The sequence below is a fragment of the Indicator indicator genome, chromosome 12, assembly GCF_027791375.1.
Source record: "Indicator indicator isolate 239-I01 chromosome 12, UM_Iind_1.1, whole genome shotgun sequence".
Lineage (NCBI taxonomy): Eukaryota > Metazoa > Chordata > Aves > Piciformes > Indicatoridae > Indicator > Indicator indicator.
Genome location: NC_072021.1, coordinates 28,868,634 through 28,894,326, shown reverse-complemented (window position 1 = coordinate 28,894,326; position 25,693 = coordinate 28,868,634). Strand labels below are relative to the sequence as shown.

General features: G+C 38.9%; 1 protein-coding gene across 1 annotated transcript in view; it reads right to left on the bottom strand.

Annotated features, from left to right (window-relative positions):
- The window catches only part of ZFPM2 (zinc finger protein, FOG family member 2), a 248,397-nt gene that overhangs the window by 90,463 nt on the left and 132,241 nt on the right, over positions 1-25,693 (bottom strand). Inside the window, exon 6 of the mRNA XM_054385435.1 lies at positions 10,794-10,905. Coding sequence (XP_054241410.1) covers positions 10,794-10,905 — 112 coding nt within the window. The remainder of the gene's footprint in view (positions 1-10,793; positions 10,906-25,693) is intronic.

Sequence of the window (25,693 nt, the reverse complement as noted above, 5' to 3'; positions counted from 1 at the left end):
TACCCACTATACAAGTGAGTCTCCTCACATTTAAAGGAACAGTTTATTAATAGAAGATACAGTGATTAGTAGATGCCACTCCTCTCATTTCCTACTGTTAAACAGTTTCTTCTCATCTCTTACTTTTAAGTTAAATCACCCATATTATAGTATCAGCAAATATTTGGGCTGGCCAAAGACACTGCTGTCTCCCCTACATCTCAGATGCTCCTTTTCCTACATATCTGAACATTACTTTCAGCTAAGGGACCAAGCACAACACTTTGCCTTAGTTTCTAAGTTCAAGGTTTGGGCATATCACCCAGTTTCTGATCCATGTTTTTTTCAGGAATGTCTTTCAACTGTCCAGATCTTAAAATCATTTGTGTACTGTCCTTAGTCAATTAGTTCAATCAGCTTCTACATCACATTATGATTGCATATATATGAAATTGTAAAAGCAAATTTTCAATTTGTGTGTGTTTCTACATCATCACTGTTACAAACAAGCATTCTCCACTCTCCTGAATAATGTTACAGAGCCCACTGTGCATTACCTGACTGTGCCTTCTCTCTTTCAAATAAGAATTTACAATGGATACTAAATGGTAATGGTTACTAAGTCTGAAGGCACCTCTCTTCTAGTGTTTCTAATACAATCTAACTTTTCAATATTTTTCTATGTTGGTTGGTACTCCCTAAAACACATTTTTTTTTTCTTGAACCCTATTATACTTTCACCACTTTATTGCAAAATTAGCATTCTTCTGTAGTTTGTAAAGCTAATACAAGCGCTTTTCTTGAGCCTTAACAATGTTAGCTAGGACTTAGATTCTTTTCCAAATAATGTTTCCTCCAACTGAATATTGACATGTGATAATGCAATTGTTCATAATACAGCTGTTGGTAATATAATTGTTCAGAATGCAGAATATATTACAGCTGTAGGAAGAAATTTCAGAACTGTCTGTGGCTTGAGTGAAACACTGATACCTGGCTTGTCTGTTTTATATATACATATATATATATACACACACACATACAGTCACACATACACATATCTACACACACACATGTATATGTACACATATACACAGGTATGCATAAATGTATATGAGCCTGTACAGTGTGGTATTATCATAAGAAATTATCTTAGAGGCATTTTCTGGTCCAGCAACAAACCTTGGTTCTGCGTGCTGGGGACTGATTCAGTCATGTGCATCACCTCTCAGCTGCAGAACATCTCTACTAAATCTGCTTCAGCATTGCAACTAGCTTCAAATATCACAATTTGGACACACTCAAGCATAGATTTCTGTTTGTCAGCACTGCCCCACATGCCCTGACAGAATGAAACACAAAAGAAAAAAATCCTAAATGCCTTTTTAATGTTTTTCCTCTTCCTTTTGTAACACCAAAACAAATGATCTTGCAAGAAAGCTGCTAAGTTCTCTGCAGTAACAGGGGTTCAATTCCTTAGATATTAAACACACATCAAAGCAGGGTGCAACTTCTCCACATTTTCTTCAGTTCTCTTCAGAGAAGACTAAGTGTGAAGGGTGAAGGGTGTCCCAGCACTGGTGAGGAGAAGGGCAGCTGCAGGCAGTGGGAACCTCCTGTCCCATTTGCAAGGGAGACTGCAATGAGGCAGTCATGTATTTTATGCCATGCTGGAGTTCTTTTCCTAAGTTCCACTCTCCCTCCTCCCCAGTTCACTGAAAACACTTCACAACCTGCCACAAGCAACAGGGTGCAACTGTCATTGCATCAGGACTGATGGATGTGGGCTGTAGTGCTGGCCACAGTGTCCCACTGTGAAGTTATGCTCCTTGTGGCTTCTGTCCCACAATAGGGAGCAGTGCTGGAATGTCATGAGAGAAGGAGAGAAATGTTGGAATTGATCTTTGGATCAGAGGGTACACAGACTGATCCCCAGGATCAATAGAGAGGTCAGGATTCAGTCATCTCTGGCTACAGCTCTTAAGTGATTTCTGGAAGGAAGGCAGTGGAGGAAGGCATGTGGATGGATGTGACTGAGGTTACATCTTGTTCCAAAATCATCTTTAACAAAACCTACACATCACAAGAGCTTATTCAATTGCTTTCAGATCTGAATCTATTTTCCTGAGCATAACCCAAAACTTAGTGTCCTTTGTAGTGCAACAGGAGCTATCCATTTCTTACACACACATTGTTTTAAGCTCCTAAACTAACAAATGAGAACAAAATGACCACAGACTGCTTTTAAAAATAACATATTCTACATATCTTCAATGAATAAACTCAGCAGCATCCAAAATGTGGCTAGGGAATTTAATAGAGGCCTGCTGGCTGTGCCACTGCCTATGCAAGCAAGCATAGTGATCACCTGCTGGAGTCTCCAGAGTAACAAGAACAGCAGCCTAGGTACCTGATAATACATCACTGGTTTGCAGGTCAATTACATGGACAAGAGACACTTGAATTCCACCTGTCATGCCCTCATAACAGCCTTGCTTGTAAGCAGCTAGAGACAAAGCACATCCAACACAACTTTCAGACTGCATTCCAGGCAGCCCAGCTCTGCAGCCCACTTGGACAGCACAGCTGCACATCACATTGGTTTTCCTAGGAGCCTGGCACCTTGAGTGCTTTGCAAGAGTCTTCTCTGGACTATTACCATCAGGCTGATACATTCAGAGGTAAGTAGCACAGCAATTTCATACCAGACTGTCAGTTACACACAGAACCACTTCAAATGGGGGAAGAATGCATTTCTACATTTATCAAGAGTTTGCTTTTATATGGCACACCATTACTTTGTCTTGTGTCACAAATACACAGTAAGAGTATTTGAGAGGCAGCACTATAAAACAGGCTGCAGATGAATCCAACCTTTTTTATCCAATACAGACATTTCATGCTCAGCATCGATGGAGCTGCCTGAAAAGAACGACCAAGGTTTGATTTTAAGGCTTCTAGGTCACAGTTTCACCTTGAAAACAGCTCTTTCATTTCAAGCAATAATATTTGCCAGGATCCCTAAGGTGTTTTCATTTTTCTCAAGAAGTATAGGGGAAAAAAAAAAACTATGAAAAAATGATAAATCTTAATTCACAAGCTGCAGGACTATCTCTGTGTCTCCAGCACAAAACCTCAAATCCAATCCAGGACCTGGATGTGTATTAGAAGGCTGCAGATTTAAACCTTGTCCACCATGATCAAACTGGATTTATGGAGCATCACAGCTCTCCAGACACCATCCAGCAGCTTATTAATTTAATAGACTCCTGTCCATTCCATGATGTTCCTGCCCTGACAGTCTCTCAAGATAAGGCGAAAGCCTTATGACAGGACAGAGTGCATATATATTTTCTTCTGTTTTCTTGTGGATGGGGTTGTCAACAATTTGAAATGTGTGGCTCAGCAAATTTGGGGGCTTTTTTCCTTCCCTTTTGCTTTGCATGGGAGATGACAGAGTAATGCTACCATGAGCCATGGGGTCAGAAAGTTTATTGCACTCCTCAATATTTACTTAGTGTAATGGATGGGAAAAAAATAATTTAATTAAAAAAGAGAATAAAACACATTTAGCACCCATGTCACATCATGAAAATAATGACAACATTTTTCGTATTTTTCAATGATTGATTCTACTACAACTGACTTAGAAATACGAGGGGCAAATATGTATCTTGAAAAAAAAAAAATCTCTGCATGATGTTTGCATTCATTTTTGCCAGTGGTCTGAATGGTTGAAGCACACACTCCCAGTGTGAAGTATATACTGGGCTTCTCTTCCAGCCTAAGCATGTTCCCATAGCTGAGTGTTAGACTCATTCTACAGCTTTTTATACCTTCAGTACAAAATATATTTCTGTGCAAATCATGTCAGCATTCTGCCTATTTCCTTGCCTCATTAAGTCAAAGAAGAATTCCAATTTCAAACTATGAAATAAACTACACAACAAATGACAGGGAGAACTTAAGGAAAAACGAAAAACCAAATCAACCTACGTATGAAAACAGCCTAAAAATATTACTTGGCTGTTATGTAAATGAAATGTACTAATAATGAAAATGAAAAAAAAAAAACAAAAGGCATTTTCATATTGAAAGTGAAAAATATTCTTGCATTTCTTGTCATCTTCCCTTTATTATCTACATGCTTAGAATCTAGAGGGCATGCAATAATTCACTGTATGCTATTAGATGCCTATTATACTGATTTCATAAAGATGCATAAAACAACCTTTTCTTGTAGATAATTAAGACCATATACAAGGCCCCGACCTCCAAACTCCCTGAAGGGGATAATCCCCCACTGGATCTGTTTGCATAGGTTAAAAAAAAAAAAAAAAGTTACAGGCCTGCTATGTGATTTCCTTAAAGCTGAACTGTGTCTGAATTAAGTGCACAACATTTTGCCTGACATCAGCAAGCCATAAATATCACTAGTCATGGAGACAAAATATTTTCTCCTTCTGTGCCCCCCAAGGAAAACAGCAGTGCTGACTTGCAGTAGTTTTGTTTGCAATGTAGAATAATGGAATCCCAGAATGGTCTGGGTTGGAAGGGACCTCCAAAGGTCATCCAGTCCAACCTCCTCTGCAGTAAGCAGGGACATCTTCAACTAGATCAGGCTGCCCTGTCATTAAGCATCTTGCCTCCTCCACAACCCTGCAAAGTGACACATGGAGCGTGCTACCTACTTGCCTACCAAGGTCTGCATACACAATACTTTCTTCAGGTGACTGTGAAGGCAGAGATACTATTTTATGTAAGCATTGTACACATAATCATGCTTCTCTTGAAAAATACAGCTCAAATTTTCAGTGTTGTGGAAAAAGAAACGTAAACCAAGCTCTTTCCTGCACCTTTGATGTTAGGATAAGCATTGCAGGCGTTTAGTTAAAAACTCAGGATTTTTTCATTGGATAGAAAGAAAGAACAAAACCCCTGCAACACCACCAAAGCCTTCAGGTTGTTTAGTTAATGGAGGCATCCAGCAGGACAGAAGATGCTGCGGATTTCTGACTGACCACATGGAACAGACTAAGCAAATTCACTCAATTTGCTTTTAATAGTATGTGGAAAGAAGGCTCTTGCAATCTAAAACACATGCCAAATGTAAACTGTGCCCTATTAAACAACTTGTTCCTGACCCAAAGCAAAACATATTTTAATGCAGCAGTGTTATAACTCCTTCTGATGTTTGACCTGTGTCTCATTAGGGTCTCTGATTCTGTAGGGATGTGGCACAATGTACCATTAGACTGCCTGAAGTTGCAGGGAGGGGGAAAACAAAAATAAATGGTATTTGCTAGTTGAAAACTCATTTGCTGGGGAAAATGTGGTATCAAGGATCTCACAGAACAATTAAGAAAAGTAATCGTCTGTCACTAGAGAAAAATTTAAGAGCCCTTCTGTTGTGATAACTGACTTGTCCTACGTTAACAACTAGACTGTTTAGCAAAATTAATTTCAAATTGTCTTCCATTCTTACTACTGATTTCATGTAACCCTTTTGCAGCATTTGTATCTTCAATGCATGGCACACGTATCAGCTAAAGAACTTAAGGCCGTACCGGTGAAATAGATAAACAATTATATCTTTACTGACTCATTTTATGTCAGCCACTGGGCCACACAGCCAGGGGAAGCCCTGAGCACAGCCGTCTGCTTCCAGCCCCAACTTCTACTCAGCCTTCTCCTGTGTACTGCCTCTCCTGGAGTTTCTATTTATAAATTAGCTACATGACACAGTTGCAGTGTGGGCAGCTGTCATTTTAACGAATCTCGTCCTGTAAATCCACCTTAGCAGGCCTGTTCTCTATTGTGATTGGAGAATAGACTTTTTGGGGCATCTTTCAGAAGAGGCATCTGTTTGAGCAAGCACCCAAACCTTAACTGTATGGAGAGGCACTCCCCACGTTCCACCCCCCACTTCCCAGCTTTGTGTTCACCTAAAGAAAATGCCAATTCTCAGATCTCACCCTCAGGCAACATAGTTGCTCGGTAGGCACCAGCTGTGATTTCACTTACGGAGGGATGGAGGCTTTCGAAGGCATTCGATATCGTGTGTCCGCACTGCTGGGACAATTAACAGCACTTAGGAAGATGTCACAGAGTGCCTGTGGAAGCATGCTGGGGTGAGGATGTTTGGGTTTTTTCTCCTCCTGCATCCTCTCAGAAATAACGAAGGGCATAAACTACTCGGTGAGGCCAGGCAGAGGAGGAAATAACATCAGTAAATCACTAATGGAAATGCAAAACCAAACAGCGCCTCACGCGAAATGAGATGACAGAGGGCTCGAGAAGCGAGCAAGTCACTGCCATTGGCTGGCTCCTTTTTGGCAGCCCTGACCCTGTCCTGCCATTCCATTACCCAGCACCCAGTCTCCTCCCTCCAAAGGGCAGCCCAAAAAGCAGCCATTTTCTGACTGGAGGTTTGCAGCAGAACACCTGCCCTGCAGCTGCCACCTGGCTGGGCAGCCTGCTCCGTGGTAGGCAACGCAACCCAGGCGACCCAGACACACGTTAAACATGTTGGTTTTCCTGCACAGTTATCCTGTGGTGCTCTGCAATCAATTACTGTTATACCACCATCATTAATAATTTTCTTAATGAAAATGATTCTGTTGATCTCCGTTGTATTTTAATTATCAGAGTTAAGCATAATTACACTGCAGCTCTGAGCTGGCATGTAGACTCCTTTAGGGCGCAATTTTGTTTTAACACACTGATAATGTAATTTTACATTGTGTCAGTTGTTTAGTTATTATCCAGTCGTACAATTCCGCTGTATTCCTGATAACAGATAATAACCTTAGCACCTCCTATATCCTAAAGTCATTTAAAAAGCAATATTGGAATTTCACAACTAGCTAACTTAATCGCCTTATGATTTTATAATTCCCACAGCTAAATATTTGTACAGACACCCTGTTTGAACAATGCCAGAAAACATATGGTATCCATACAGTGCACAGAAATGGCTTGGAGAACATCTAGGAAAACTGTCTCCTACATGAGCATGGCTTTCAGTCTCTGCAACTGTATTGTCTGTGTCGTTTATATTCTACTCAGTCATCATTTATTTTTAAAAATCCCCTTCAATCCCAGTAGAAGATTTGCAGTTCATACCCAAGCCCCCTCCTAGGTTGTGCCGGAACTCCTACCACTGGTTTGGAGTTTCACCAGGTCTGGTGGACAACTGTGTTAGGCACCAATGCTTCTCAAGTACATTACACTGTGATGAACTTACATTTCATGGATTAATACTGCCTACCAACGTATCTTGCTTGAATTACCGAAACTCTGTAGTTGTGGTTTGTTGTTGTTGTTTTTTCTTTCTTTTTCAAAACAACATATTTAGAATTCTAGATACGCTACATTTTCTAAATCTCGTCTCTAAAATATCAGTTCCTGTTTCTAGGACATCTTTTAAATTACTGAGGAGACTATTTTTGATACACAAGAGAAGTTTGACATTAATATTCAAACAAAAAGAGCACGTCTTTTAAAGGCAATTACAGTTGTAAAAGTTTCCTTTCAGAAGAAGAAAAGAACCAACAGAATGGGGTATTGGCCCAAGGAGCATCTTTTATCAGAGCTTGTACAAACGGATACTACTGAACTGGTCTTCCTCGGAACTTGTAGAAAGAGATACTAATGGTTTCCTTTTTCTGATTTGCCCTAGTATTGGGGAAATGTAGTTATAAAAAAATAGAGGCAGAATAAGTGATCCTAGACTAAATAGAACTAATTTCAGGTACTAAATGGTTATTTCATAGCCGTTCACTTAGAATGCCCACTGACATTTGATTTTAAATAATCAGTTTCTTAATCTAAAACATTTACATAGATGATGAATGGTGACCCCACTGTAATAACTTAGAAATATAATCATACATATCTTCATCATATATATACACATGCACACACATTTTTTGCCTTTCCTAGAGGAAATATTTTATGGAGAGTTCTGAAGAGAATTAGGGAGTTAGCTGTCCAGCTCAGATTCACTCTCAACAGGAACTACAGAGTGGACTCCTCTCTCTGTGACACTCTGTGTGCAGTACATGGGTGATCACAGACTCCAGCAAACTGCAAGTCAGGCTGACATTCCTATGCTCTCCTGAAAGATCTGGGGAACATTCTGCTCTAAAAGGTATAGCTGATAGAAGCTAAAAGGCAGTATGGCATGTGCTTGAGTCAGCAACTGATTGACCATGTACTGCTAGCCATTTCTCACACTTATTCTCCTCTTAGATATGTGCCAATTTACTCCACTCATCTCATCTTGGATATAGTAAGAGAAAGAGCTCCCAGGTGACCAAGTCTACTACACGAACAACTCCACGCAGTTGCTGAGCTAATTGCTTTCAGAAATACCAATGGACTGCTAAGCAAACTAACAGAATTATACACATGCAACTACAACATAACATGGAATTACAAATACATGCCAGCTGACACCGTTTCATTAGAAGTAATGGCACTATAGGAGACAGAAAGCTAACACAAATCAAGGCAATGTAATCTGGAATGATGAGATACAAATTGAAGAAAGAAACATTATTCCATGTATTTATTTTACCATCTTCTATTTGACATTGTTTTGATCCAAGTCAATTAATCTTGCTAGTACAAAAATCCCAGCAGAGCTCAAGGCAAGTGTAGGTGCTTAAGGAATGACAGAGCAGTCAATTCAGAGCACAGAGAGATGAACAGAAAGCAGTGAAGGTAAAGCATATCTACAACTTATCTCCCATGTTATGTTAGTGAAGTAGCAGCTTTTTAATATGCATTAATAAACTAGGGCTCAAATTTATCCTCAACTTTAGTCATAATATGTATCTGCAGTGGAGGGAGCAGAATTCACCTTGAGCACTGTAGGACTGCCTTGCAATACCTTGTAAAGCAAATCCTAAAATAACCAACATCGTCAGGGTAACAATATCCAGCATGCTCGAATGAAAAGATTAATGTTTTGGGCTACTCAGATTGCACTGAACTGAAGCAAGTTTTTAACATTTGAAGAAAAAAAGAATAATCTTATTTCAATAGATTCAATCAGACAGATAGCACTGAAACTGTCTAATGAATTAGTTAGTGTTTGTAATGTACTTTGAAGATGAAGAGTCTTTGTGGTATATATGTGCTAAGTATTATTATAATTACGGAAAGAATGTAATACTTGATAAGACATCATCCTATGGGAATTTGCAAAAGCTATCTTTTAGAGTGAAAGTAATTTCCCAATACATTAAAAAGTTGTTTCAGAAAAGTTTGCCTATGAGTATTCAATATCATGAATAGCAAACTGTAGCTCTGGATTCACAAAAAAAGCCTCAAGATGTTCCTCAGAGCACTTTGCAGCTGCTTCCACTTGGGCAGCAACCAGCAAGCTGTGAAGGAAGGGCAGCTTAACCCTTTTTAGATCTAAGCCTGGTTCTCTAGTGCTGCAGGTGTTTCAGGTTGCAGCACTGAATGTGTTGGCATTCTGCAATTGTAATAGAAAGAATTTATAAGACCCTGGTGTGCAACTCATTTTTAACATGCAAAATCCCTGTTTTCAGCGTTTCAACTTTCAAAGGCTTGTGGCAGTTTAAAAGCAATCCTCTTATAAGTGTATAAATTGCAATGATTATAGGAACAAGTTGTAATTGTTTCTAGTAAGTTTTTAGGAGTCTTTGATGTTATGATTAGTGTTTTGTATGTTAATATATTGATATGGGTGCTTATTTGCCTGGATGCTTGTGTGCTGAAATGGTCACTAGGTTGCCTCGGCAAACAAATCTTTGATCTCAGCAGGTCTGTTTGGTTAGAAATAAAACCCAAAAGAAATTAAACAAGAACAGTGCATGTTCTGAAGCATTCACAAAGTGCTGAGATTGGTGATTGAAATACAAAGAAAGGAAAGTCATAGTTCTGCAACCTGATCTTTAGGGGGAATGCCAACAACAGCTACACTAAATGAGCTATTCTTATTCCATGCATTCAAGCCATGTGTTTTGGTGGTGAATTTTTACCATGCTGCAAAGCTTTTGCAAGGAGGGACCAAACAGCATAGTGCATAGGCCATGGCACTAGGTACTGAACCCAAGGCTCTCTGGGTTTGTTCAAGGTGCAAGACAAAAGCCTTTGCATCTTTGACCACAGTGGTTGTTAGATGTGGCAGATGTTTGGGGGGCCTCCTAGGAGCTCGTGCTGACTTGAGCAAATCTGGTAATTCACATAAGACAGAAATTATATGTATTGCCACTAGTTAATGTATTCCAGTGAAGCATCATCCAATTCTGCCACTACACAGAGAATGGAGTATCAGAGGTGACAATCCTGAAACCCAGTGCCAGTTATCTTCTATGCTGACATGGAATCTTACCATAGTGCGATCAAGTCTGCATTCTTATAAAACCAGATCTCAGTTAGCAGCCTACAATGTCATGTAATATGAAGAAATACTACCCAGTATGTCCAACAGAGCGTCAGAAAGAATTCACCTATTCAAAGTGTGCAGATTTTACTGATGGTTCCCAAGAGGCACCAATGCTTAGAGAAAAATAGATGATATGTGTTATGCAGCTGACATCCTCCTTGACTATAAAGCATTTAGTACACTACAGACTACAAGTGAGGGCTTTATAGCATTAAAAGGAAAAAGACAAAAAAAAGGCAAGAAAAATCAGACCATGGTAGGAAAATGGGAATAAAAATTGTTTTACTTTAAGGGGAGACAAAATAGGACATATTCCTATTATGCAACAGGTAAAATTTTATCTTGTTACCTTACACAGGAAAGCAGAGAAAAAAAATCATCTTGTGTTTACCTTTGCTGTACACAATGCAGTTGTTTTTGTTGTCTTCTACTCCTTGCCAAGTCACATCCAATAACCACTTGGGGCCACCAGTCAGTACCATAGGGACTGAAGCCTTTGTCTTCTGTAGGAAGGATGATAACAAACAGATGCTATTTGCTTGCCTTGATTAAGAACTTGAATAATAATAGTAATAATAATTTTATTTGCAAACAACAAAATCTCCAAACCCACAAGCCAAGGTCTTACTCCCTTGCCTCAGGATTTTTTTCTTAAGAAGACACAAGCAGTGAGCTTTAGTTCTTTCATTGATTGAATGGTGAAACTATTATCAAGGATTTTTCCAAATGATATTGGATCAGATCTCCAAGATTACGCAGACCTCTGGTGGCTGAGAATTATAAAGGGAATGCAGATGACTTTCACAGCAAAGAGCCAAGTGTTTAGAAGTGAACTTTAGACACATTGTACTTCATTATCAACAGGATCTCACCGTTTCCTGAAACAGACAGGAAAGAATTTAGAGAATCGGTATCCATTTCAAAGATCTGTCCTGGGTAACATTTGTATTATCATAGGAAATTGTTCTGAATGGATAAAGGAATGTTTCCTTTTTTTCCTAAGTGTTGAAGTGTGACTTTTACTACATCTGAAATCATAACAATAATGCTAACGAGGCTCTGCACTTTGTCTCAAAGCAGACTATAAAGGAAGTTGTATTAATAAGCTCAAAGGCACTAGAGTAAAGCATGGCATGCATTACATCTAAGAGGCATGCAGGCAAGCAGATGCACATTTCACAAAGCCATCTCCCCTGTACATTTCAGATTCTACCTTTAGAGAATTTGGTATTTGAGGAGATGAGGTAGAGACTTCAAATTCATTAACGCTTAACTCCTTTTGCTATCCAAATGGCAAAAAGCCCTGTAGGTAATCTTGAGTTTGGCAGTATGTGGCACTCAGATGCCACTCAGACTTCACAGTTCTTTTTTTTCCTGTATCAAGCATGAAACCACAACAAGGAGTACAAAGCACAACAGTCAGGAATTTAAAATTCCTTTTCTGGGATACAATTCTCTCTAATACATTCTAACCCTTTCTAACAGAATTTGATTAATTATTTTTATATTCCACCAATAGTTCTCTAGTTGGCTCCATCTATGCTCTATTGTGATATTCTGTATGATTAAGGGAGTTAAAAAAACTTAAGATAAGGAAAATCATCTATTTACTTGCACATTCCAGATGTGTTGGCCACATACATTATCTATGACTGTTCCAGAAATGGGAGTGAAGTATATTAATTGTAGCACAGAACACATTACACTCCCAAAATATACAAAAAAAATAGCTATTGAAAAGATTACTTAAAATTTTTTAGTTATATAAGACTAAATTAATAATCTTAAACAATGTATAGTAAATATAATTTATGATATGTCAATGTTTTAATAATAGAATAAGAAATATTGCATTTTGGTTTTGTTGATCTGTGTGTTCTCTAATACTGGTTTATCAAATACAGTATTTCTTACTTTATGTTTTACCCTTTCATACAAATGTTTATGTGTAAGTCACACTTCTGTATGCACTCCATGACGTTATTCACCTTCCAGAAGTGTTGGGAGAAACAGCTGTAAATGACGAATGAGATCAGTGTGAAGGAATGTAACAGAGTTAGCAACAATATACCCACCTTAAGTAAAAATACTACAACCAGAGGCACACAATGTCTAATTCCTAACACTGATTTTCTGATGGGAAGTGTGCAGAAAGTGTGTTTGCTTATATGAATTACTAAAAGAGTTAATCCAACTGCACATGTTTGAAAACTGAATTTAAATTTTGATTTCTAACTGGCCAGTAGACAAGACATTTTGGGGTTTTTTTAATTGACTTGAAGTTCATATATAAATTCTCAAGAAGGCTAACATTACCAATTATGAAATCAGTGCAGTGTATTTACATATGGACTGCACAGAAAATAATGATGAACCAAAAAATATCTGGAAGAGATGAGATGAAAGGTAATCAAAGTATCATCTCTATCTTCTGTTGCAGAGAAGTCTGGACTTTAGTGTCATTTACACCAAAACAGTGCTGAGGCTGCTATGGAAACAAGGAGAGTGGCTGAGAATCATATGCACATTAAATTCAGCAGGAATGTTAGTAACCATGACTGCACAGCAATTGTGAAGAGGAAGACCAGGACATGTTGCCACCACATTCTGCATTGCTCAAACTGTCAGTTCAGTCAAGCCCTTAACATAATTTTTGTGCTTGCACACACCCTTAGTCTCTGGGAATCCCAAATACAACCAAAAGACAGTGCAATATCCAGCTATTGGACTCAGAATTCCAAGTACCCTATAAATGAGTAAAGCATTCTTTTTTTTTTTTTTAGTAAGTTGGAGGCCAAGTTAAAAACCAAGACAAACCAAAATTTTATCTTTGAGGTGCAGAAGGGATCACTTATTTAATTTTCACCAGATCCAATTCCTATTTCTGGTTTTCTTTTTCCCAGACATCTGACTTTTCATTATGTCTATCTCCCATCTCTAAGGGTATTATTTGCATTAAGGTAGTATCAAAAAGCCTCAAATAATATCAGGATCTTCTTGTGCTGGGAAACAGTTTACTATCTACATAGATGGGAAAAATAGTATGTCCTGGGAAAAGATTATACTTAACCACATACTGCTGAGGAAAAAAATGAGATGCAGAGATATTGTTTGACTTTCTCATGGAGATTAATTTCTCCTTTTCTAAGTGACAGGCTTAGCCCCAGGGCACCACCCTTGTTTTTTTCTAGACAACAAGAGGACCCCAGACTGGCATCTCATCTCTTCTGAGATGAAGCTGCAGCAGCAGCAAGTAAACTGAGCACCAGCAGTGAGGAAGTGAATCTGCTTTGCCATCCCCCTTTTACAGGGCTTATTTTGGAACTTAAAGAACTACATGGAGATCACTAAATTAGCTTCCAGGTTGGCTTGGCAGCAAAACTTGTAATGGGTTCAGCAGCTGTGAGTAGTCTCTAGGCACTAGAGATAGGCTGGAGGAGGAACAGGGTGTTTCATCTCATAGCTACGTTAGCCCAGAAGAGCTGGTGGACACCTCAAAAGAATTTCTCATTCTCACATAGGTCTGCTCCCAAGCTGCACAGATATGTAAATAAACTTTTTTTTTTTTACTATTTAATATGAAAGCAAAACTTCACAAGGCCCTGGCTGCTTGTAAAGCTTGGCAGCTTGGCTAAGGGAGTCGGGCAATGGCTTCTCTTTGAAGTAGCTCCGAGGCACACTGTGTGAGCTGTAAAACGAGTCAGGACCACCGCAGCAGCTCTTGGGGTCTGGCATCCTGCGAGGTTCACACGTTCATAGGAGGTGCTCCCCACTGACAAAGGCTTGCTCCTGTTGTGCCCTATTAGATGGTAGGAATTGAAGCAGGCCTGCTAATTTAGGAAAGGCCATTTCCTTAAAATGGTTAAAATGAAAAGACCCCAGCCCAAGATAACAAGAAGCCATGGTTAAATCAGTCATGCCGTTATCACCTCAAGATTAGACCACTGCAGTGCACTATACCTGAGGCTACATTTTAAATCCATTTGAAAGCTGAAGCTGGTGCAGAATGCAGCCCCCTGCTCGTGAAGCAGGATATTGTGCTTTGAGCATGTTACACCACTGTTCTCTCATCTGCACTAAGTGTCCCTGGGATTCAAGACCTACTTGAGACCTGCCAGGTCCTTTGCTTCAACTGGACAACCACAGCTGAGATCCACCAAGGAACGTAGGAAAAGGGCTTCCTTGGCTTGACACAAGAAGACACTCTTGACAGGGCAACATGTTCTTCATGACAGCTCTTTACCTCTGGGACATCATCCCACAAAATAAAAGTATGCTCATGCATATAGTAATAAAATCATCCTGTAATTCCTAACAAGTATTTGTCATACTGTAAGTTTTTAGTTGGTCATTCCCAAAAAGGTGGTGGTAGGGGTCAGCTACTTCATGCTACAGGTTTTTACAGTGCTATTAGGAACATCTCTTGCTTAAGAAAGGTACCTTTTTAAAAAAAAAAAAAAAGTTTTCTTGACACAGGAGCAACAATATTACAGCTACTTAAAAATAAGACTTCGAAAACCAAACAAAATTTTATTCCTCCTTCCAAAAGAACTGCTACAGATTATTCAAAAGCTTACAGAACAGTCTGCCTACTGTGTGAGTACAACAGGCCATAAATACAGGGTCATACAATACTGACCTCACATTTTCTAAGCAAGGACACATTACTGAACCACAACCCTGCTCACTGCTCTACACTAGGTAAATGCATACTCTACACTGGAGTCTCTTTTTACCTGGAAATGCAATTTCTGCTAATGTCTTCATGCTGTAACTAGACAAATTTGACAAGGACAAACAGGGTCAAAGCTGTGATCTCTGAGGGAACAATTAGAATCAGCTAATGAGGATAAAAGAGGTCAAGCAGGCAACCTCTTCTCACCAACTTTTGAAGCAAGTGGACAAACAAGGGAGGTAACCCTCAATAAATGTTTATATTCAGTCAAGAGGTTAATGGAGATAAAAATAGTCATCCCAGCAGGCTGAAAATAGAGCTGCACGCTCACTAAAAGGAATTGGTGCTGACAAGGAATGTTAGATAGATAGATAGACCCTCCAAAGACTTCTAACATATGATGTGTGTGGCCTGGCAGAAGCTTGAGGAAACCCCCATGCTGAAGAGAAATACAGTATGAGCAAGTTCTTTGAAATCCATGACATTCTGCTGTCAGGAGCCTGATCGTTGCTGTTCACTGCAAAATCACTACATTTCTATCTTTACCCTTTTTTTTTTTAATTTTCAACTGGTACAGGGCTCTATAATGTCAAAATTACCTCCTTAAAGTGCTCTCACCAAAACAGGGAAATTGCTGGAGACTTAAGATACTCAAAGGCTTTGCTTCTCATTGTACTTTGATTCCTGCAAAAATACATGCTTCCTAAATCTTCCAGAGAGCCTGAGTTCCCATGAAAGATACAGAAGATCATCAAAATATCTTCATACCCTTGGAGAAAGTTCCCATGCCCCACTGTGCAGTGTTACTTCATACAGTCAGCTATGAGTCTGGGAACAGTAAAACACCAGTTAATGCATAGGCAGAGGTTTCTATTTTGAAACTGAATTTAAATTCAATTTGATAGTCACAAGGTTGACAAACCTTCTGACACACTGCAACTGTTCACCCTTGGTGGTCACTGTACTCAGTACAGCAAAACTTTGTAAGCACATCAAACCACTTCAGTTGAGAAGGCTTCCTAAGAGGTTGTTCTGGACAGAGCACTAGCAGAGATTTGCACAGGTCTCCAACCATTCCTAGTTAATATTTGCTTTAAGATGTTTTTGAGTAAGACTAGCAGTCCCAGTTTATCACCTCACACTTACATTGATTGTCACCATGTGTTCATCACTGATTACAAATTCATCAAGCCCTAATGCAAGTCCATCCAAGCAACCCAGTGGACAGACACAGACACTCAATTTCTTGATTTGTGCTCTATCATCTGGATTGTCTTTCTATTTCTGTAGCTTCCTTGAAAACTCTAATCTTTTTCCAAGGAGGATTCAGCCTTGGAAGAATATGTATCTCGAGGACTTCTCTGGAAATCCTGCCAGGAAAGGTCCATGGCAGTACTTTACAGTGCCAGAGCTTTCTTGCTAGACATGTGGAGGCAACTCCTCTTCAATCCCATGAGATTGCAGATATTGGGCAGTTTTCAGTGCTGTGGGTCCGTGTTGATGGACCAAAACAAAGACACAGCAATCTTCAGCCTATGAACACCTACTCTGGAACTGGACAACTGCACTAGGATTTCAGTGTTCACAGCCTTTGCTATGTCTATCAGTGAGATCTTGAAACGTAATCTAAGTGGAATTCCTAGTCTGTGTGGTTAAAAAAGAAAAAAACAGAATTAGAAAACTTGGTAAGAGCATAATAGTTGCAGTTAATGTCACCTAAATGTGCAGACAGCCTGGAGTAACTTGTTTTGGCTACCAGTTTATGACTTCATAGTATCCAGTGCTTCAGAGGAGTGTTCAATACCATACATCAGCTGCTGACCTGATGGCTAGATGAAGAGCTAGATGCACAAACGGAGGTAGCTGGTGCTCTGGCATGGTAACTGGCAGAAAGAAGACAGACAAAATACTGCTTGTGATGGGCCAGGCAACCACTGATGGAGACATGGAGGGGTCAGTGCTACTTGCCATAATCTTGGGCAAGGTGGGAGGGAAAAAGTCCTCATGACTCTTCTGCTCTGGATTCTCATTGTGTAGTGCTAGCAGTTAACACAGCAGTGCTGCACCTGTGGACTGGCTGGCAGTGAAACAACTTGCACCATTCCTAGCCTGCAATACATTGCATTTGGCTATTTATTTTGGAATTCTCTTATCTGAGGATGGAGTCTCTTCAGGGGTGGTTTGGTTTTTTTTGGTGATAGTAAAAGAATAATAACTGGTAACGCCCAGAGAGGCTGTGGTGAAACCAAACCCTTTAAATATCTCATTCAAATACAAAATAAATAAATAAATGTACACACAGATGGAATCCCAGAAGACAGCTGGGATTTCTTGCAACTGAGAAACCCTGCTGTTTACCCCAAGAGATCATCACCTGTCAAGTGACAAAACTGAACATACATCTCCCCATATAACCACAAGCCTAAAGGAGACCACTCAAACAAAAAATACACTCTAGGTCTATTGATATTTTCCAATACTTGTCATGACTTCACCATAACTTCAAACTTTTTAGTAATAACAAATATGCCTCTAAGGTATGTTAAACATTGAAGTCTTTCCAGATTACCTAGCAAAAATGCACTTTTTTTTTTTCAAAATCTATAAATTAAACATAAGTCAAATCTCACTGTAACTTAGACACAAAATAATAGCTGTCAAAGGAAACTTCCAGTTGTTCTATTTAATCCAGCATACCCTTTGAATCCATCTTCAAACTATTCTCCAGAACTAGGAGGTCTTAAAATAATTAATCCAGATTCCAGAGTACCTGATCACAGCTGAGGATCTCAGCAATTCCTTCCAGGTGTTTGCTATGTGGTCCTTTAGGAGGTGACAACCAACTGATAGGAACAAGAACAGAAAAACTGGAAACTGACCTCTGAGCACTCTGTGAGATCCTCCTGTCCACACCACCCTGTGCTTCACCCTGCAGCTGCTCTTCCCCTTTCCTGTCTTCCCACCCTTCTTCCATTTTGTACATACCTGACTAGCTATGTCTAGGTAGCATCTCCCTTTCCCAAAGAGTATGGGATGGACAGCAGTGTATTTTGTCATCACTCTCTCAACTTGGCTTCCTCATTATATTTTTCCTATTACTCTCTGTCCTGTTCATTTCATTCTGTGGGAAAGCAATATATGTACACAGACACAGACACACATCTCGTGTTTACACAATGGCAAGCACCAGGAAACTGTGTTCTTAGTGCTCTGATTAGCTCAGATATGATTTGGCTATTCTGAAACTTAACAGGGCGAAGTGAATCTCTCCCATTGTGGTGAGTTGATAGCTGAGGGTAGCACGGCCAGCATCACTGCATCTTAGTGCTCAGGTACCTGCCAAGGGTGCTGAACCTTTCCACTTTACTGTAAAGTTGTGTACTTTGGATAACACTCCTTCAGAGATGACATCCACCTGTGCTGATGCAACCACACTCTATGGAACTTATCTTTACACCAGATACGACGCACTGCTGCTTGCACACTTTCACACTGAATTCTCAGTGCACTTTTCCTCCCTGCTGTAAATTATTGCCTACTCTAAGAATTATGTATTTCTTTCTACTTAATGAGACCATGTTGATATTTGCTAGTAAGTGTTTTATGAATGCACTAGCTTGTAACTCCTTTCACTTTTTAATGTTGATTTTAAAAGTCAAGTAGCTGAACACTCTGCCCAGTATGGGTCAGCTACGATTCCCCAAACATCAAGCTTACAATGGATTGGTTGAGGGACTAAACTCTGGGATAAACCATCAACCCCTGCTAACCATCTGACTTGTGCTCTCTTAATTTGTATTTGGGGCTGCAGTAGTCAATGTGACAACAGATATTTCAGATCAAGGAGGCAATTACAGGGTTTCTTGGAAGGCATTTCAATTGCATATGGATTAATTCTACCTGGTCCCAGTGCCCACCTATTTACACTGAAACTGTACAGAATGGTACTGAGTACTTTTTTTTTCAGGAAATTTGGATTTTTTTTTTATTCTCTCTTATAGTTTTTCTTGCCCTGGAATGAAGGATTTAAACCACCATTTCTAGAAGTCCAAATGTCACGTACCCAATACATTTATTTCTATCTAAGGAACCTATGAAGATACAAAAAACTGAAAGGACATACATAAAGTCTTCTATGAACAGTCCATTACACAGAACTATGGATTAGCTTACAGCTACAGAATCAGCTTATGTGTATTTTAGTTTATAGAAGTACATACTTTTTGCCATGAAAGTGAGTAAGAAAAGGCCATGCTTTGGCAGCAGTAATTATTCTATTTGTTTAATTTAACTTTTTCTTTCTTCCCACCTCCCCCCCCCAATATAAAATACAAAGTTTTCTGTATATGCTTGACCAATATTTCAACTGTCTAATTCAGTTCAGTTTTATTAGGACTGCATTTCCAATGAGTATGGTGAGACCTCTATGAAATACATATTTGATACACAGGTATTGTAGTCGATGGTGTATGTGCTATAGTGTAATTCTCTGGATGCTGATGCGTGGTGCAATGCTTGAACTTCAGTGGTGCATGCACTGGATGCACACAAAATAGATACGTTTATATGCCTACCTAACTAACCTGAAATATAATTGGGGAACAGAGGGGAAAAAATAAAATCTGTGATTTTCTTTCTAAGTTTTTAGATTTTTGTGCTCGTTTCTATTAGAAATATTTGTGTTTACCAAGAGGTAAACATGGGACTTTAGGTAACGGTATAAATCTAACATAAAATCCTCTGCCTGAGTGTTACATTTATTAAGACAATAAAATGTTTGAACGTACAATTTTAACATGATTCAATGACCAGAAGTCTGCATGTATGACTTTGATTAATTATTTCTAGTGCAGTTAAAACATCCCAGTTTATCTCATTTTAAGATTATCCTTGACATATTTAGAAATTCTAATGCAGATTTTATAGCCCACACCTATCCCTGATGGTGCTAATGGAGTAGACATAATGAATCATTCTAATTTGGATGAAAGGACCACACAATATTGTGGCAGTCCTTTAGAGAATTAAGGCTCAATTCTGATCTTCCAGACTTATGAATGTGTTTTTGGGATTAGGCTGCATATCTGTACATCTGTTGAGTCTCAAGGGGTGTATACTCAGTTAAGTATTCTGACCTTCCAATGTACTGCACCAAATGTGTGGCCTTGGGATATGAAAGGATTTGATTACAACTGTATTTTAACACTGATTTAAAATGTAATTATGGGGTAAAACCTAATTCCTCCTTACATTTCCATGTAGAAAATTCCATCACTATTAAGCAGACACTAGGATATTTATCACTCAGTGAGTATGGCAGCAAATGGAAGAAACTGAAACACTCACCCAGGAAAATGTAAAATGAAGGACAATCTTCTTAGGGATGGCTTTAAAATCAGCTTCTTGGGTTTAAATTATCTCCTGTGAGTGTGTTGCTAGTTGGGACACTGTTACATTATGTTTGATTCTTGACTCTTTATGTAAAAACAAACTGGAACTAGCTTCCATGGTGATTTTTCAATATTGTTCTTATGCTTTCCTGTCTACAAGTAATGAGGAGAGGAATTATATACATAAACATATATAAACATATTTATAATATATATTATAAATATATATTATCTATATAAAGAAATATTTATTTATGTAGTTATATATATTTATAATGTGTATATATATTATAACATACATAATATATAAATATACAAAATATATTATATATATATATTATATATAAAAAGAAAAAATAGGTCACAGTTTGGAAAAGTTTGTAAATAATTGGATTTTTTTTGTTTTTATCTATTTCACTTACAATTTCTATTCTCTAGTCTATCAAAGGGAATACTGCAAAATTTCCTTTAGCTGCTTAAATTTTCCTGCAATACACATAGTGTTTCCATGTCAACATTTCTGATTCCACTGAGACTCCCTTCCCAAATATCACCACTGAAAGATAACCCCAAAAATACTAAGACAGACTTCACAAGAAAATTATTTCAGCAGAAGTTAACATAGGACTACACAGTATTTGAGAGTTTAATCTTCCTTTCCATTCCACCAAATTTTGTATCAATTTAAAAACAGATAACAATGGCATTAAGTAACTGTGATGAGTATTTCAGAGAAAACACCTTTCCCAGTATTATGCTTTTTCCTCAGTGTGGTCTTTCACAGATCTGAATTATGGATTAGTGGTGCTTACATTTTCTTTATTGTTTCAGAAAGTTTGGACCAAGAAGATGAACCGAGCAGAGCAGCACCTTTACCTTGCAAGCAGCTACTTCCAGCTGAAGAATGTTACATGTAATCAGGCCATTTTTTCTGCACTGTCTTAAAAATGTGAGGATTTTATTTTCTTTTGCTATTCTCACATAAAAATGAAGTTCCATAAAATGCCTAATGGCAGATTAGAAGGATCCTCTTTTTCTTTTTTTTTTTTTTTTTTTGTAGCTTGTATGACATAGTTGTGTAAGGCAGCTCTCATTTAAGCTGCTTCAGTGTGCTGATTACATGCTGCATGATGAAGAACTGCAGCTTTGCAAGTTTCCATGAAAAAAACCCGAAAAAAAAAGAAGTTTTCAAAGAATGGGTGAAGGTCCTTCACTGGGACTGGAGATAAAGATGGAGAGTCCAGCAGCAGGACTGGTGAGTGTGGGGCTCTGGTTCCAGTAAGTCTCAACAAACAGCTCAGATCAGAATCTAAAGTGCAGGAAAACAGCCTGTAGCTTCGAGATTAGCTTGCTCACACTATTCCTGAGTTAAGCCAGTACAAACATCATCATGAATGCATAATTATGATTATGCACTACACTATGCATAATAGATCTTAAAATCTGTGAACAAAGAAGTAGTGTAGGAATGCTGCTTTCTGGCTTCTGGTTTTGAACACAGTGAAGATGGGTGTAAGTGTAAAAAAAGACTTTAAGTAAAAACAGTTCCAAGAAAATGCATTTTACTTGGAAAATTCGTTCAGATACTTAGGAAATATTTACACATGAAAGAAGGGCTAGAAGGGAGATAGGGATCTGGTGTTGTGTTTGTAACTTGAAAACAACAATGAATGAAGCCTAAACCCCTCCCATTTTAACATACTTCAGGGAACTTAGAAAAAACAACAACTATCACCTGGAATAAGCGAAGCTGGCAGCTTGGAAAGTTTATTTCAAGTCCCTTTTCTTCAGAAATACATTGTTTTTTTTAAATTCTCTGCAGCAGATACTTAAATATGAACCAATGTCCATATGTGGGACTGAAGGATAATGCACAAGCTGGTATCCTGAGTTGAAATGATGTTATTGATAAGAGTGATGCAACTTGCTTAAAGGGAGCTGAAGGATTCATTCACTTTCATGTGTAAAACCCAAACAGTGTGCAAACGATGAATGAATATCTGGATACACCTATGACTACAGAATATTGGTGTCAAACTCTTGCCAGTCACCAGCCTACTGATTAGGCCATGTGAGGACAGCAGGGCTGCAGCTCTGTGTTCTCTAATGGGATTCCGTGGGAGCTGTAAAGCCTTTGTTTGGGGATCACAAGACCAGGGAAGGTCTCAAGTGGAAGTAAGCTGACTTACAAAAGTTAGGGAGCATCAAAAAACCCCAACAAATTTACATCTAGGTCATAGGAGTCAGGCTATATTTTTTGACTACTATTTCTTCCTTTCTACCAAATGAAAACTCAGAGTGGTAAGAAGGATCACACTGGCTACCATCACACCATGGACTGAATTTAAGTGATTATAAAACTATTCTGCTGTTGGCTCAGACCAGTTTTGCAAACAGTGATTTTCCTTTTTAATTCCAAAAGGTAATTTTCCTTGAAGGCACCTCCTGGTTCAAAGAAAATCAAATCAAATCCCTTCTGCTTCCATTAAAATTTTCAAATCAGTTTTCAGATATCTCAGCAAAATAAAAACAGCCAGCTTCCAAATGTTCCTAATACTTCAATGTTCCAGTGAAGTCAATAAAAGGAAAAGAAAGTCCCTCTTCAGTGCATGTGTTATGGAGTCAAGAACACAACCTAACTCCACAAACAGCATCAAGCAGTATAAAAAATCAGGAGCTCTAAAAGAGCAAAAGCTTTAGAAATTGGCAGTATCAGAGAAGTCCAAGCTATCAAACTACAGAAGTTAGTAAAACTTTATACCAGAATTTCTCTTCTTGTTGTCACAGAAATTGGCATTAAAATGCTGCAGTACTCCAGCCACCCTATCCGTTTCAAACAACCACCACGTATCACTTGGCAGTAATTGGCAGCAGCTGTTCATGGCAGGCTTGAACCTGGCATCCCAACTGAGCAGAGATTTTTCCCTGCTCCCAGGAGATACAGGCCTCCAGGTGAGGTGCAAGGCCACCGCCAGTGCAGGGCACTGCTCTCATGTGGCAGCTGCTCGGCTTGAGGGTCACTGCAGGCTCTGCACCCTCAGCAACCAGCAGTGATCAGAAGCCGCCTCAGTTTGTAAGGGCTCCTTTCCTTCAAAACAAGAATTAGTTGAACAGTTGCCTATTTCACAAGCTCAGATTCCATTTGCACATTGAAGGGAGATGGCCACATCTGCAGAGCCCCTGAGCCTCTGACAGCTCCTGCTAACTCCAAGGGGAACAGCTGGGTGATGAACACTTGAAGATCTGCCTCCTTGCTCCTCTGCCACAGAGGTGACCTTTGATCAAACTTTCTTTTGCTAAGCTGTGGACAATGAACAAGCAAACACAAGCTGTGACACCAAACAAAAGAAGCAGTGCTTCTGCTGGCTGCAGCAGGGCTTTATGGCCCCAACCAGCTGCTAGAAGGAGAAAAGGGATGCTCAGGACCCAGCCATGCTGCCACACACAGCACAGGCAATTCCAGCCTCTGCTCCTTGAAAGTTCAAGTGAAACTTGATTTACAGCCACACCTTGGGCAGTGGGCGAGGGCTGGGAGAGCGGAGACGGACCTGGACAAAGAGTGATGGGAGGTGGGGGCAGGGGGGTTCCCTTAGTATTATAAAAATGCATCTTATTCTGTTTTTAATCAGCAAACCTTATCCAGCAATCAAGGCAGATATATAATAAGCTGAGCTACTCTGTAAATCTAAACATTCCCAACAAATAGAAGAGATACAGCCTGAGCTCTCTGATTGTTACTACGGCAACTATCTAAAATGAAAATCTTGTTAACTCTTTGCATGCGGTAGCCACCCATGCATCAGTGTTAGCTGACTTCTGTGCACTTATCTCTCCTTTTTCCCCCTCAAGAAATTCATAATTGTATTGCTTCACAGTAGTTATGCTCTGGTTATCCTATTTGAGACTGAAAGAACTACGATAGGTGGTAGTTTTGTATGTGGAGATGAGTTTTGTTCCTTGCTCATTATTGGGATTATAGTTCAAAAAAAACCAACTAATAAAACACAAGAGAAAATCCTTAAATTACTCCACAAGGCCTGGGATTTTGATTAAAACCTTGACAACAGGAATGGGATGCTTTCTAATAAACCCCACCACTGCTTTTTTTGTTGGTTTTGTTTCTTTTCTTTTAGCTATGAAATTATTTGACTGTAAATAGGATATTTGTCAGACAAATTGTTTCTCTACAGTGCATTTTAAACAGGCTACTTTCAAAATGCTTTTTTAAAGTTCCTGTTTCTTCAGTACTGCACAGAAGACTGCCAGCTATTTTAACACAACAATGTAGAAACCACAGTGCTTGGAAAATTAATAGGCTGGTATTAGACTGGAAAACTCACTGAAATGCAAGAAAATTGAGACAAATGAGAAAACTGACTTTCTAAATTCTACAGGAGCAGCAGAGGATTTTACAATCAGATTTATAATTGTGTCTACCTGAACATCGGAGACAGTTTCATTGCAACATCTATGTGGCAGTGTCATGACAAAGTGAAATTCCCTGCAGTTGTGAAGTCTTCCACAGCTCCTTGCTGCAAACAACTGAAGCTACGGCAATTCTTCTGTATGTAAAGTGAAGGAGGCAGGACATGGCTCATGGACATCAATTCTATTGATTCCTTTACTTTGTGCTTGCCATGTAATTAAGAGAGACACTTCACTCCTAGGCAGAATTCAACTCTTTATGGCATTCCCAAGTATGTAATTTAAGACAAATATGCACCATATAAATTGATTCCTACTGAAAAAGAAATGCTCAAGGGATATTTTACAGCATTCACTTGAGTCAATTCCACATAGAGAAAGTTAAAAGGACACTTACTGGGACGTTTCTGCAGCATGGAATAACATACATGTAACTTGACCAAATTAATAGATTAGATAGTTCTCTTTACAAAAGCAAAATTTACATGTAACTGAGACCATAAAACCTTCACTGACTGAAGTAGTGTGTAAATGATCTTAAGATCTTTTTGGAATACTGTCCATGTTAAAGCAAAGGTCATCAAACCTCCAGGACATGAAAGATGCCATTTACAAGGGAGACAGAACAGTAACCAAGCGGAGTATCTTAAGATTAGTGAAATATCAGTATTACAGTATTCAATTTTATTAAAAGGCAACACTGAATAATATCTTTTAACTCTGCCTAGAATTGTTACAAACTTTGAGAAACAAACTTGTTTTAAAAAAGAAATCTGATCCTTTCTTATAGAAGTGGTGACC